This window comes from Aspergillus glaucus, assembly GCF_001890805.1.
Source record: "Aspergillus glaucus CBS 516.65 unplaced genomic scaffold ASPGLscaffold_5, whole genome shotgun sequence".
NCBI classification, from domain to species: domain Eukaryota; kingdom Fungi; phylum Ascomycota; class Eurotiomycetes; order Eurotiales; family Aspergillaceae; genus Aspergillus; species Aspergillus glaucus.
In genome coordinates, this window is record NW_019170457.1 from 533,240 (window position 1) to 545,849 (window position 12,610).

The 12,610-nt window shown below is 50.7% G+C and overlaps 6 protein-coding genes across 6 annotated transcripts; 4 read left to right on the plus strand and 2 right to left on the minus strand.

Moving 5' to 3' along the window:
* The first annotated feature begins 359 nt into the window (after nucleotides 1–359).
* Nucleotides 360–4,748, plus strand: ASPGLDRAFT_1236224 (putative Ras guanyl-nucleotide exchange factor RasGEF). Its single transcript, XM_022540417.1, has 6 exons — nucleotides 360–1,133; nucleotides 1,206–1,527; nucleotides 1,641–1,829; nucleotides 2,189–3,753; nucleotides 3,801–4,229; nucleotides 4,283–4,748. The coding sequence occupies exons 1-6, from the start codon at nucleotides 858–860 to the stop codon at nucleotides 4,364–4,366; spliced, it is 2,865 nt and encodes a 954-aa protein (XP_022403202.1). The 5' UTR covers nucleotides 360–857; the 3' UTR covers nucleotides 4,367–4,748.
* Nucleotides 4,749–4,802: 54 nt separating this feature from the next.
* ASPGLDRAFT_120847 (LYR motif-containing protein) lies at nucleotides 4,803–5,186 on the plus strand (the record flags this gene model as incomplete). The annotated part of the gene is made up of 2 exons (XM_022540180.1): nucleotides 4,803–4,955; nucleotides 5,001–5,186. 2 exons carry the CDS (start codon nucleotides 4,803–4,805, stop codon nucleotides 5,184–5,186), a joined length of 339 nt encoding a protein of 112 aa, XP_022403203.1.
* Nucleotides 5,187–5,775: 589 nt separating this feature from the next.
* On the minus strand, nucleotides 5,776–7,038 carry ASPGLDRAFT_33418 (putative PP-loop ATPase superfamily protein; the record flags this gene model as incomplete). Its single annotated transcript, XM_022544308.1, has 1 exon — nucleotides 5,776–7,038. One exon carries the CDS (start codon nucleotides 7,036–7,038, stop codon nucleotides 5,776–5,778), a length of 1,263 nt encoding a protein of 420 aa, XP_022403204.1.
* A 127-nt stretch (nucleotides 7,039–7,165) lies between these two features.
* erg2 (C-8 sterol isomerase ERG2) lies at nucleotides 7,166–8,575 on the minus strand. The gene is made up of 2 exons (XM_022541832.1): nucleotides 7,841–8,575; nucleotides 7,166–7,708 (listed from the first exon to the last, which is right to left on the minus strand). Exons 1-2 carry the CDS (start codon nucleotides 8,178–8,180, stop codon nucleotides 7,344–7,346), a joined length of 705 nt encoding a protein of 234 aa, XP_022403205.1. The 5' UTR covers nucleotides 8,181–8,575; the 3' UTR covers nucleotides 7,166–7,343.
* Nucleotides 8,576–8,953: 378 nt separating this feature from the next.
* Nucleotides 8,954–9,761, plus strand: xgeA (putative endoglucanase; the record flags this gene model as incomplete). The annotated part of the gene is made up of 2 exons (XM_022540173.1): nucleotides 8,954–9,291; nucleotides 9,362–9,761. The coding sequence occupies 2 exons, from the start codon at nucleotides 8,954–8,956 to the stop codon at nucleotides 9,759–9,761; spliced, it is 738 nt and encodes a 245-aa protein (XP_022403206.1).
* A 917-nt stretch (nucleotides 9,762–10,678) lies between these two features.
* On the plus strand, nucleotides 10,679–12,558 carry ASPGLDRAFT_44324 (uncharacterized protein). The gene has a single exon (XM_022546006.1). It carries the CDS (start codon nucleotides 11,102–11,104, stop codon nucleotides 12,278–12,280), a length of 1,179 nt encoding a protein of 392 aa, XP_022403207.1. The 5' UTR covers nucleotides 10,679–11,101; the 3' UTR covers nucleotides 12,281–12,558.
* The last annotated feature ends 52 nt before the right edge of the window (nucleotides 12,559–12,610 follow it).

A 12,610-nucleotide genomic window follows, 5' to 3' on the forward strand; every position in this document is an offset into this window, starting at 1 on the left:
TCGTATCTTTACTGGTAGCCATATGAATATCCTTCCTTATTCTCTCATCTTTTCTTTTTCTTTTTCTTTTTTTTTCATTTCCTTTAAACATTTGTTTTGCTCCACGCGAAGATCCGTAGCAGCGGACACACCGTGGGGATAGCAAGTACAGTAAGTAATAGTAACTGGCTGTTATTGCTGTTGTTGTTATTACAGTGCAGTATTTCTATTTGCCTTCCTGTCATCGTTCCTTTAAAGCGAGTTTATTTATATTTCACTTATTTGCTGTTATTATTACATTATCAACCATTATATTACTGCATATTCGCCGTTGCGGAGTGTAGTGCCGGAACAGCGTCGCGTCCGGAGTACATTTTCGCTTCCGACTCAATGAGACTTCAATCCTCCCGCTTGTCTCGCTCAATTGCGGCTCATTGCTTATCTTGACTCTGTTTCATTTTCTGTCAGTCTCTCCCGTCGGACTTCTTTCAGTTTCAGTCAAAGAATCTCCGGGAAAAAAAAAAGAAATCAAAGGCCGAGTCGCGGGGGCCGTTTATCCCACAAAGTTGCGGCTCAGAACCACTTGCTCCTACTACCACTACTTCACCTTCTCGACTCTCCCACCTTGGAAATTTCTTGGGCGACAATGGATAAGCCGGTCGGGTCTCAATATCTCACCTAGTCAAGTCACCACTTGCGCCCTCCCGATTTTGTCCGCCGTTCGATTTCGTTCCCATTCATTCCCCTGGCGTCGCACTGTCCATCTGTTCCGCGCAGACTACTCTCCTCTATACCACCAATCGTTTATTGCCAGCACCTACCACCCTCCCTCTCCTACTCGCCACAGTCATCACTCCCCCCTGGGCTATCTCCCGAGCATGACTTTCCAGCAGATTCGGAGAGAACGTGCTTCCAGCGACAAAGCCCAGGGTCTGCCATCGGTTTCCGTTCCGCAACGTCCTAGTCTACCCAGCAGAACCAATTCCGCTCCGGTTGGGGCGCTCTTTCAACTGGATTCTTCTTCGAAAATGACATCGATGACGACCAAGGATGCCGGCTTGAAGAAACTCGTACGGCAACAGACTGTCCCGGAGGAGGAAATGTTGTCTACTACTGGGAGCCCCACCGCCATCGCGCAGCGTGTGAGCGACGAGGTATGGTTTACTTGGACTGAAGGGTTATATTCCGGGGACCTAGGCTAATTGTGGTATTTCGGGGTGATACAGTCATTGGTAAAGCCGGATCTTCCCCATGTGACAATTGCCGTTGCTGGTTGTGACGGGGCGGGCAAGACGACATTCATCACCAGTGCGCTAGATATGAGGCAGCCGTTCAAGGGCCGACAGACAACGAAGAAGATGTCATTGGATGGATCTGTCTACCTGGTTCGCGTGTTGGAGCTGTCAACCACTGAGATCACGCCTGACCCCAAGGGCCCTGTCTGGCCTCGGTTTGGCAGTGATCCGTCACCTCCTACAATAGATGGTGTACTCGTCCTACATGATATCACCCAGCCGTCGACTTTCCTGGAAACTGCGAAGCTATTAGGTGCGTCTATATTACCGTTATCTGTCTACCCCGGGCAGAGTGTTGTACATTGTCCTCCGTTTGAGTCAACAAAGAGTGCTGTGGCTGATTGATGAATCATTTTGCCTTCGCAGATTCCGTGGCTGCCTCTTCACTTCCGTTTGTAGTGCTTGCCAGCAAGAGCGACGTTGTTCCAACTCATAATGGGGTCCGCGACCCTGTCCTCGAACGATATGAAATCCACAAAGCAACGCCAGAATCGCCGCGATCGCAAAAGATGTGTATAGCACTGGTGTTGCGATCTGTTGTCAATAACAAACGTGGTAAGTGCTGTTCACGCGGGTTTTGCGATCTGGAGATCGCTTGCTTTTTTTTTTTTTTTTTTTTTCTTTCTTTGCCCTTTCTTCTTATCTACGACTTTCGCACGCAATACATCATGTCTTCCCCCCAAAAGCAGCTCGTGCTGGTTGCGAAGCTTGGGACAATCACCCCTTTTTGGCGGTCTACCCATGGTCGCGCTAATCCGCGGGCACCAAGCCCTTCTGCGCACTGCGGCCCTTTGTCTCGCCCGCCGATCAAACGTGGTGGTGGTGCAGCATGTGCCCGACACTAAAAGCCTTTTGCATCCCCGTGGCTTTAGGGATTCGATCATAGTACTGACGGTTCTTTCACGTTGATTTAGACATTGCGCTCTCGCATAACGGCCAAGCCAACAAAGCCGTCACCGGGAACTCGTCGCAAACTTCCTTACAAGCCAATCCCCCTATCGCACACGGATTTCCTCATCACGCTCGTGCGAATCAAGAACCAGCCGCTGGCGGCCCAACAACTACTAGTTCTACTGCTCCAGCTCAAGGAGTAGACGGAAGCGGTGAGATCAGCAGGCCCACAGACCAGCTGAATACTAGCAGTGGTGCTACAAATACCGGTGCCACCTCGAACGTCTCTTCAAATAATGCGCATGGCTCGTTCAGGTACGCCCGGAGCAATTCGAACCCTATGCGACCGCAGACTCCGCCCTCTGGGACTCTATTGAATCCGCGCGACCCTTCGGCTTCAAATGGGAGTTCGCCCAACAAGGATCTCAATCGACAACAGCGACTACATAGCGAGTGGCGGAACAGTGGTGGCTCGGATGCCTTCGACAACTTCTTGGCTATGGAAGAGGAGATTGATGGACCGCGGAGCGCTCCGCCCAGTCCTGACGGGAGCAGAGACAAGCCCAACGACGGGACCTCAAGCGATGTCGGTTACACGTTCGATGGGCTCGTTGATCGCCTAGTGTCGCAACCGGTATCAAGGCAGGACTCGAAATTTGCGGCCATATTTTTGTGTCTTTATCGCAAATTTGCGGCCCCCGCACAGCTCCTCAATGCGCTGATTAAGCGATTCGACCGGAACGAGAAGAATAATACCGACCAGCTCTCGCGCATTGCCGATCAGCTCCAGCTGCTAAATGTCATGGCTCAATGGGTGTCGGAGTACCCAGGGGATTTGGCGCACCCACGTACCCGGAAGCGGATAGTGGATTTTGTCTCGGCGCTGGAGCGCAGCCATTTCTACATGTTCGCTGCGAAGGAGGTTAGCTCATATCTCGAAATACCGGCGGAAGACGATGATGTGGGCTGGCCGTTCTCGGACAGAGGTATTGAAGAGTTGAATATCCCGGACACCCCGTTGGTTAGCTCGGGTCGGAACTCGCCATCGACTTTCCTCGGCGGTCCAACACCTACCCCGCAGGAGGAGGAGGAAGAGGAGGAAGAAGATCCCATCTACAACCTTAGCGCAGTGGATTTGAGTGAGGGGTTAACGGACCCATCAATGAAGCTATCCGGACCACCATCGAGCTCGTCGCTGGTTGAGAAGCCCGGCAGCATCGTGAGCCAATCTTTCACGCTTCTGAGTACCGAGGCTGCACAGAAAGAAGCTCCCCATTTGGAACTCTCGCCGATGATCCCGATTTCCAAGATCGTATGGCGGCAATTCATGGATTTCTCAGACGAAGACGTTGCGCGGGAATTGACAAGGATCGACTGGGTTATGTTCAATTCATTCCGGCCACGGGACCTTGTGCGCCATGTTAGCATTTCGGGGCCGGATAAGGATAAGATTAAGAGTCTGCAGAATGTCAATCGGATGATCAAGCAGTTCAACCATTTGGCTTTCTTTGTTGCGAGCATGATTTTGCTTCGCGACAAGCCTAAGCATCGGGCTAGGGCGCTGGAGCGGTTCATGAACATTGCATTGGTGAGTTTACCCCCGTGGTGTATCTCTAATAAATACTAACTAGTCAGAAACTGCGCCGCCTGAACAATTACAACTCTCTTGGAGCAGTAATAGCCGGAATCAACGGGACACCGGTCCACCGACTCTCGCAAACCCGCGACCAAGTTCCCGTCCAGGTCCAAAAGGATTTCATGAGGCTGGTTATCCTCATGGGAACCCAGAAGAGCCACTTTGCTTATCGATTGGCATGGGACAACTCATTCTCCGAACGAATCCCGTTTCTGCCTTTGCACCGCCGCGATCTGGTTTCCGCCGAAGAGGGGAACAAGACCTTCATCGGCGAATGCAAATCGCGGATCAACTGGAAGAAGTTTGAAGTTATGGGTGAAGTCGTGCTGTGTATTCAACGGAGTCAGAAGACACCTTACTCCCAGATGCACCGGTACGATGACATCCAGCGGTTGACTCTGGATATCAAGCTGGCTGGTGATGAAGAGGTATGTTCCCATCTGTTCATCAGTTCTCCTGACGTCGTTACTAACAAATGCAGGAACTGTATGCCCGCAGCATGCACGTCGAACCATCAGCTGGTGGTGAAACCGGACGCAAGAAGTTCGGTTGGTTACGCTCGTAGCCTCTTTCCCTCCTACCCTTCTTTTACATTTCCACCTTATCTACTACAGCGGTATTTTCTATATCGTATTTTACTTATTTCGACGAAAAGTTGGAGCGACGGCGACGGGGTTTGTTTCAGTTTCACATGTCTATACCATACAGTTGTGATGCCGATATGATTTTGACGCGATGGGATGGGATTTTACTCTTGGCTTGGGAGGTGATAGTGTTTTAGCGATTGTACATTGTACATATGGAATACATAATAATCAGCATTATCTTGATAGACAAGTAGGTCTATGGAGTATGGACTAAGGGCACGTATCACGTGATATCCACCTCCGATCATTCTGCGCCCTTCAACGACTCTCCGCCCTCTTCACCTCACCTCTCCCCAAATAAAAGCCAAAAGCCAAAAGAAAAAAGAAAAAAGAAAGAAAAAGAAACCCACCAAAATGCCCCTAACCCCGCACGCCCGCTCAACCTACCGCGCCCTCCTCCGCGAACATCCACGCCGCTCCCTCCCAAAAACCAACACCACCACACCCCTCCACGCCCGTCTCCGCGACCACTTCCGGACCACCGCGGCAACACCGCAATTCACAAACGTCGCGACAAACCCGAACACAAGCGAGACGGGGGAATGGGAGAAGATGAAGGGCAGGGTGCAGGAGGCGGAGCAGTTGGCGGTTTATGTGAGGGCGCAGAGGACGTATAAGGCGTTGCTGGAGAGGTATAATCCGGGGATGGGGATGGATGAGGAGGAGAGGGTTAGGCTTACGGCTAGGAGGGTGGGGTGGGATTTACCGGTTGTTGGTGGGGAGGGGGGGAAGAAGTGAGCGGATTGTGATGGGTGTGATGGATGGGTTGGAGTGGGTTATGTGATTGTGGATGAGGAGGGTACTGTCTACAGGGTACGGAGTACCAGGTGTCTAAAAGTACGACTAATGCTTTGGTTGGATACCTCTTTATGGTCATGTATTATATTATGTTCTTGTCAATTAACATGGGTTCTTTGGTGGTTTATTTGCATGCGAAAGAGCGGATATATCTTGGAGTACGGACATGAAGGAATGCATTATCTCATCCATAATTTTCGGCCATCAATATCCGCTATCTAATGATGTGGGTTAGGAATGGCTAGCCCTGGGTTGTTGGCATCGATGATTTGAGTATGCCTTGACTGTCCCGATTTGATTGCAGATAGTCAGTTCTTGTTAACTGTGGTTTCGGCTTGCTTGTTTAATCCGATGACTGCGGGTATTGCATCGTGTGGGATTTGGCTTGACTGACTTGACGGTATCAAGACCGGATCGTCCTCTTCATATGCCAGGCCGAGGCCGGTAGTGAACTGCTCCTGTTCGTAGTTGGAATGGATATGGACTCAATAAAGTCCACTTGTCTGATAACTAAAACCAGCAGAATGTCTTAACCAGACGTCAACTGAACCTGCTCCATCTGCCTCATAAGCGTCGAACTGCTCTCCTCATCCTCCATCCCAACCCCAACCTCAATAGCAGTCTTGGGCCGATTCTTATTAAGCCCCTCCAGCAACGAACAAGCCTTGCAAATCTTCTGACTCGAGATATATCCGCAGCGCTCACACTTGCCCATAGACTGCGCCTTGACCTGCTTCGGTGTCCGGCTTTTATCAGGGTTCTTGGTCTTCTTCTTCGGCGCTGCCGCTGGAAGCTGGATCTCGGTTTCGCGGGATACTGCGGTGTCATCTTCGGCTAGTTTCTTTTCCATCTCTGCCATTTCGCCGCCGCTGGAACGTCCATTTTGGCTACCGCAGCCCCCGGGTGTGTCGTCCTCTGCAGCCACAGCTGCGGCAGCAGGTTTCTTGGTTCCCCCATTAACCTCCGGAGGAACAAGTAGCGCCATATCCTCGCCACTCTTCACAATATCCAAAATCGAACTGGGCCTAATCTTCTCCAAATCCTTAATCAACGTCCTCGCACTCCCCCGAAACGCCTCCGGCGAGTAAATACACTCCGTACTGAAATAATCCAACTTCTTATGATGCGCATACAGCACAATCTCCTTCTCATAAGCGTACTTGAGCGGCTTACTGCGCTTAATATCCGACGCCCCAGAGTCCGTAACGATACTCGTACCCCGTGATAATCTCGGCAGATCACCACGCAGCAGGTTCATCATGACCGTCTCCGCGACGTCGTCAGCATTATGCCCCGTCACGACATGCTTGATGCCCAGTCTCGCGGCGCCGCGGTCTAGCGCTTGTCGTCGGAAGACACCGCAGTATGTACAGTTGCCCTTTTTACCAACCTGCGCGACGACCTGGTCCATCGTCCACCCATATAACTCCCCGTATCCAACGATCTCGAGCGGCATGTCATACTGCACCGCGTTGCGCTTGACAGTCTCCAGACTATCATCGCGATAACCCTTGATTCCCTCATCGATCGACAACAGACATAATTGCAACCCGTAATCGTAGCGCTCGTTCAGGGTCTTCATAACAGAGGCGAGTACTGTGCTGTCTTTTCCGCCGGACGCGCCGATGGCGACTCGTTCGTTGCGGTGGAAGAGGGAGGAAGAGGTGATGGTTTCGTGGACTTCGGTTTCGAAGATGGTCAGGAAGCAGGTTTTGCAGAGTTTTTGGCGGTTTTTGGGCCGGATAATCACGGCGCGTGTGGTTTCGCAGTTGGCGCAGAGGCTGGGTGGCATTTTGGTTTATTTTCTGGTTGAGATGGGAGAGTGAGTAAAAATTCTGGGGAAGATAAAAAAGATAAAAGATGACCCCGCTGTTGTGCCTGCATAAGTTTGTGCTTACTCAGCATAAGTTTTGTGCAATGGCAGCGTAGCAATAGTAAGACATTCAATTGTACATTCGTCTGTTCACTCTGCTATTATGTACATTATTAAATACTATAGCACCCAGGCCATCAATGCATTATATACATGACAACATTCTCAATGAACCATTCCTCAACATAACAACTCAGAACCACTCATAAACCTGTGCAATCGCATTACAGTTTCATCTGCAACAAGTTCTTAATCATCTCGCGACCGGTAATCCGCGAAGTCGCCCACAAAGTCGGGAAGTCAAGGGTGCTCGAGAAAGTGTCCGCGTATCCGAAGAACAGCATGGGGGGGATCCATCCACGGGCGTACTCAAGCGCAAAGCACGACTCGTCCATCTTGTACTGCTTGACCTCGCCGCGGCGCAGGTGGTGCACCGTGCCCTGCGGGTAGACCTCGGGCTCGTAGGATCCGGGGATGTAGGCGAGCTGGGTGCCCTGGAGGATGTTGAAGTAGTCATCGGCGGTGTGACGGCCGGTGTGACCTTCGGTGCCGATGGCGGTGCCGAAGACGATCAGGTATTCAGTGATACCTATTGGAGTGGGTTAGTGATGGTGATCCAAGGACGCGCAGGTTTGGTTCCAGGACCGTGGGTTCTTATCCATGGAACCGGACCAACACACAACAACAGGGGGTAAAAAAAAAAAAAAAAAAAGAAACTTACTGGCATGGATAATGTACATGGCACCCATAGCACCACCGGCATTGTTGAAAACCCATTCCTCTTCCTTATTCACGAACTGGCTGGGCACCTTCTGATCCAACTCAGAGACGATGTAGTTGACAACCGAGCGAGTGTCATTTCCGTGAGCTGCAATGGCGCGCTGGGAGACATCATGCAATTGACCGGGTTCGAAGATGTAGAATTGCTCAAGACGCGCGTTGAGATAGGAGTAGAGAGCTGAGAAGAGAGCCAGGAAGACGGCGAGGATGCTCAGGCAGCGCAAGGAGAGGCAGCGGCAGGACTTGCCTGCGCTGTTTTGCGAACGAGAAGACTTGGACATTTTCAAGGTGGAATTGAATTGATATTCCAGAGAGGTGTGAAGGAGAGGAGAGAAGAAGAAATAAAAGAAAAACAGAAGATCTGTTATTGTTGAGGCGGCAAGAAACTCGGTAAGAAAATCATCCGCTCAGGCCACTTGATTGGTGGTCAGCACTCAACTAACATCTCAACCATTGCCATTTCGACTGCCAGCTCATTGAATTGCTGTCGTATTCATTGTCATTGAGAATTCATATCTATATGGCTGTCATGCTGAGGGTCTTCAGTAAAGCTCCGATAGACATCGATAGAGATGAGACGAGACGAGCCGAGGTTATGGGGCATTCTGAAGACAAGCTCAGACTCTTATTTTATGATACAGATCTAAGATGAACTGGAGCAATGCTAATAATAACAGGTACAGCGACCTTCAGAGAGGACCGGCTAGTTCATAGATGAATTCGGACCAACAACTGCTCTCGGTTAGTGTGAAACAGGAGAATCCGTACTCATCAAGCCGGGTAATATATTGCACTATATTGACAGCTTCAAGGCAAACAAACCAGGGAACGCGAGAATGTTCGCCGTTTCACCCCGTGTCATGATGGGTCGGTTATATTGGATAGTCTCGGGTTGATTGATAACAAAATTGGATGAAGATGGCCGGTTAATATACCTGGTTTTGATGAACTCCTTGAAAAAAGATATAAAATGCTCTCCTAGACGTCCATCTTCTTCACGAATTCGGTTATCACAAGCAGGATCTTGTATCGTCATTCATTAACCACAATCAAAATGAAGTCTATCGCCGCGCTTACTTCTCTCCTTTCGCTCACCACGGCGGCCGTCATCCCCAACTCCCTCACCCGCCGGGCTGATCTCTGCGACCAGTATGCCCAGTCGAACGAAGGCGATTTTATCCTTTACAACAACGCCTGGGGCAAGGACAACGCCGACAGTGGTTCGCAGTGCATGGGGCTGGACTCCGTCAACGGCGACACCATCTCGTGGCACTCAACCTGGTCGTGGGAAGGCGGCGACGGCTCCGTGAAGAGCTTCCCCAATGCGGCCTATCAGTTTGACGCAAAGACGCTGGATAGCGTGTCGAGCATGACCACCAAGTGGGAGTGGAGGTAGGCAGGCAATAAGAAACATGAATTTGAAGGGAAAAAAAAAAAAAAAAAAAAAAACTGACAGAAATAGCTACACTGGCTCTGACCTCGTGGCCGACGTCGCCTACGACATGTTCCTCTCCTCGTCCGCCGACGGCGACGCTGAGTATGAGATCATGGTCTGGTTGGCTGCCCTGGGCGGCGCAGGCCCCATCTCCTCGACCGGCCAGTCCGTCGCGACCACAACGATTGGCGGCGTCTCGTTCGACCTGTGGTCTGGCAAGAACGGTAACATGCAAGTGTACAGCTTTGTTGCCTCGTCGGAAGCCCAGAGCTTCTCAGGTGACTTGCTGGACTTCTTCCAGTACCTGGAGCAGAACCAGGGACTTCAGTCGAGCCTGTACCTAACGGACGTGCAGGCAGGCACGGAGCCATTCACAGGCTCGGACGCGGAGTTCACGACATCCACTTACTCGGTGACTGTCGCTTGAATGATTCCTGCCTAATTATTTGTGGCGATCGTTTGGCTGATACTGATACGGAGGTGGAATGTGAAACTTGTATATACATAGTACGGGTACTTTGTACCGCCACCCCAATGCAATAAAGTTTTAATGAAGAACAGACAGCCATTGGCGAGATGATCGTCTCACGAGTCGCCTGTTGAAACACGCTTCTTTTGCGTGCTGGCCACTAGATCATGCCAGGTGATGTCGATGCGAAACAGTCGACGCGCCGACCTCTAATCTCGGACCGTTGCGGCCGATCAATGAATCGGATCGCTGGGTACATAGAAGAATGTTGAGCCATGACGTTCTCTGTCATTGGGTAGAGAGTAGCTCGAATTAGAAGCAGGCCAGGCGCCGGAGGGCCGGAATAGTACGCGCTGGAGAGACGGCGCTTAGTTGCACGAATGAGACAAATATAGATCAGTTGAGCAGGATGGAGTATTCTTCTGCCTGAGTAATGGCAGAGAGCAATTGAGGGAGCAGAGTGAGTCGCGTCCTTGGGCGTTAGAGGGAGGAATGTATAGACCTGGATACTTACTCCTGGTACAGGTATAGGATAGGAGGGGAAGGTGTACAGAGTAATGGTATTATTGCACCAAGCATAGATTAGAGCATTCATAATGCTAGAATGAAGCGATTGAAGTCATATATCCGCATTAAGCGACTGTACATAATAGGTGGCGGGGGTATCTCGATACTACTCGGTATAGAACTCTATACAGAGTACTCCGTACACAGGGATGCATTCCAGCGCCAATCCCCCCCTTCCCCCATCCATGCCTCCGCTGCGATTTTCGTGTCGCCAGCCAGGCGCTGTCCTTGCAGCCTCTCCAGCCGCCCTGCGATGCGCCCGCGTCGCTGTAAAGGAATGTCTGTCTTATAAGAGCATCCATGCATTCTCTTCGGTCTCTCTGTTCGGTTCTTTTTCTAGTGATATCAATCGTTGTGGTTATACATACCCCTCTTTTCTCTGTTTGCCCTCGCTCTTTACACGCATTTACACTGCTTACAATTTGCCTGCTTACGGCTTTCCATCGCTTCGATTTTATTGTCAGATTGTCAGATTGAATCGTCTATTTCCTGCTGGTCGGGAACGATAAAGAAACTATTCATTATTGATTGATTGCGCTGAATCCGACAAAGCACATTGTGCTGACAGCCCCAAACAACACGCTTAACAACGCGTCTGGTTTATACAAATCACTGCAAAAGTGATACATCACTCTGTCGAGCTATCTATTTCATCGTGTTATTGGGATATCTATCATCCCACATCCATGACCCAACAACATCCGTATACTTCAACCACCACCACCACCACCATGGATCCCAAACCCACCACCCTAAACTCGCTTAACCAAGCGGCCCTCAACGAATTTGTCAAGCTCCCCGTGTCCCGGGACATGGTCTGCCATCTCGCCCGTCAAGCATCACAGGTAATCCGCTGCGAATCACCACCAGCCAGCCCTCAGCAACCAACACCCCCCAGCACACCCCCAACAGACGATGCCCTGGACAACAGCGACATGCCCTCACTGCCCTCCGTGGAAACCTTCATCGCCTCCATCGTCACCCGCTCGCAAGTCCAGGTGCCAACCCTCATGGCCTCCCTAGTCTTCCTGGAGCGTCTGCGTGCACGACTCCCACCCGTCGCCAAGGGCATGCGCTGCACCGTGCACCGTATCTTCCTGGCCAGTCTGATCCTGGCCGCGAAGAACCTCAACGACTCGAGTCCCAAGAACAAGCACTGGGCGAGGTATACGGTCGTCAAGGGGTATGATGGGTTCGGGTTCTCGCTCCCCGAAGTGAACCTTATGGAGAGGCAGTTGCTCTTCCTGCTTGATTGGGAGACTCGTGTTACGGAGGATGAACTGTTCACGCACCTGGAGCCGTTCTTGGGTCCGATTCGTCGCCGGTTCCAGATTCAGGAACATGAGAAGAAGAAGAGGCAGCAGGAACTGTACAGACAATCGCGTCTGCAGCTCTCGCCTGAAAGTCTTCGTTATCAGACTCCATCTACACCATCCCGCCATGGTAGCCCCCGTCGACACCCCGAGCACTCGCCCACTCCTGCCTCGCGGCACTCGATGATTGCAACGCCGTACACACACCGGCGTGCAAACCGCTCCATCTCTCCCCCATCTATCAAGGACGTGCCACCCCTCTCCCGCGCAGAGACATTTACATCGCTCAGCTCTTGTGCCTCCAGCATGACTACTTCCTCACGGGGTACACCGGCATCAATCAGCTCATCCAACGGCGTCGACGAAGTCATGGTCGCAGACAGTGGCAACAGCCCCCATCTATACACAGCTAACTACATGACCATGCCCCCGAAGGCAGATGCCAAGATGCACTCCCACCCGCACTCACACTCCCTTTCAAGTGATGGCGTGAGCAACAAAAAAATGCGTCTTGGTCACCACTCCGGGGGATCAAGTCTCGTTGCGAAATTCCTGGCATCGGCTTCGTATATGGGTGGACGGATTGGGAGGACTTAGGTTCTGTTTCTGTTTTCTTTTGTGATGTGTCGGTCTTTTTATTGAGCTGGTCTCGTGCTTTTGTTTTTGATGATTTGTCTGATCTGGTTTGATCTGATTTTATGATCTATAATACCCTATTTCCTATTATTATTATTATTATTATTATATATATATATATATATATATATATATTATGTTGAAAATTTGTTTTATGCATTGACGGCGTTGCAATTGGTGGATGTTGTTTTGGTTATGATTGATTCCCTGGATGCTACATGTTATGCTATGTTATGCCTCGCCATGTCTTTCTTTTCATTTACTCTCATTTGTCTGTCATGCTCATGAAAT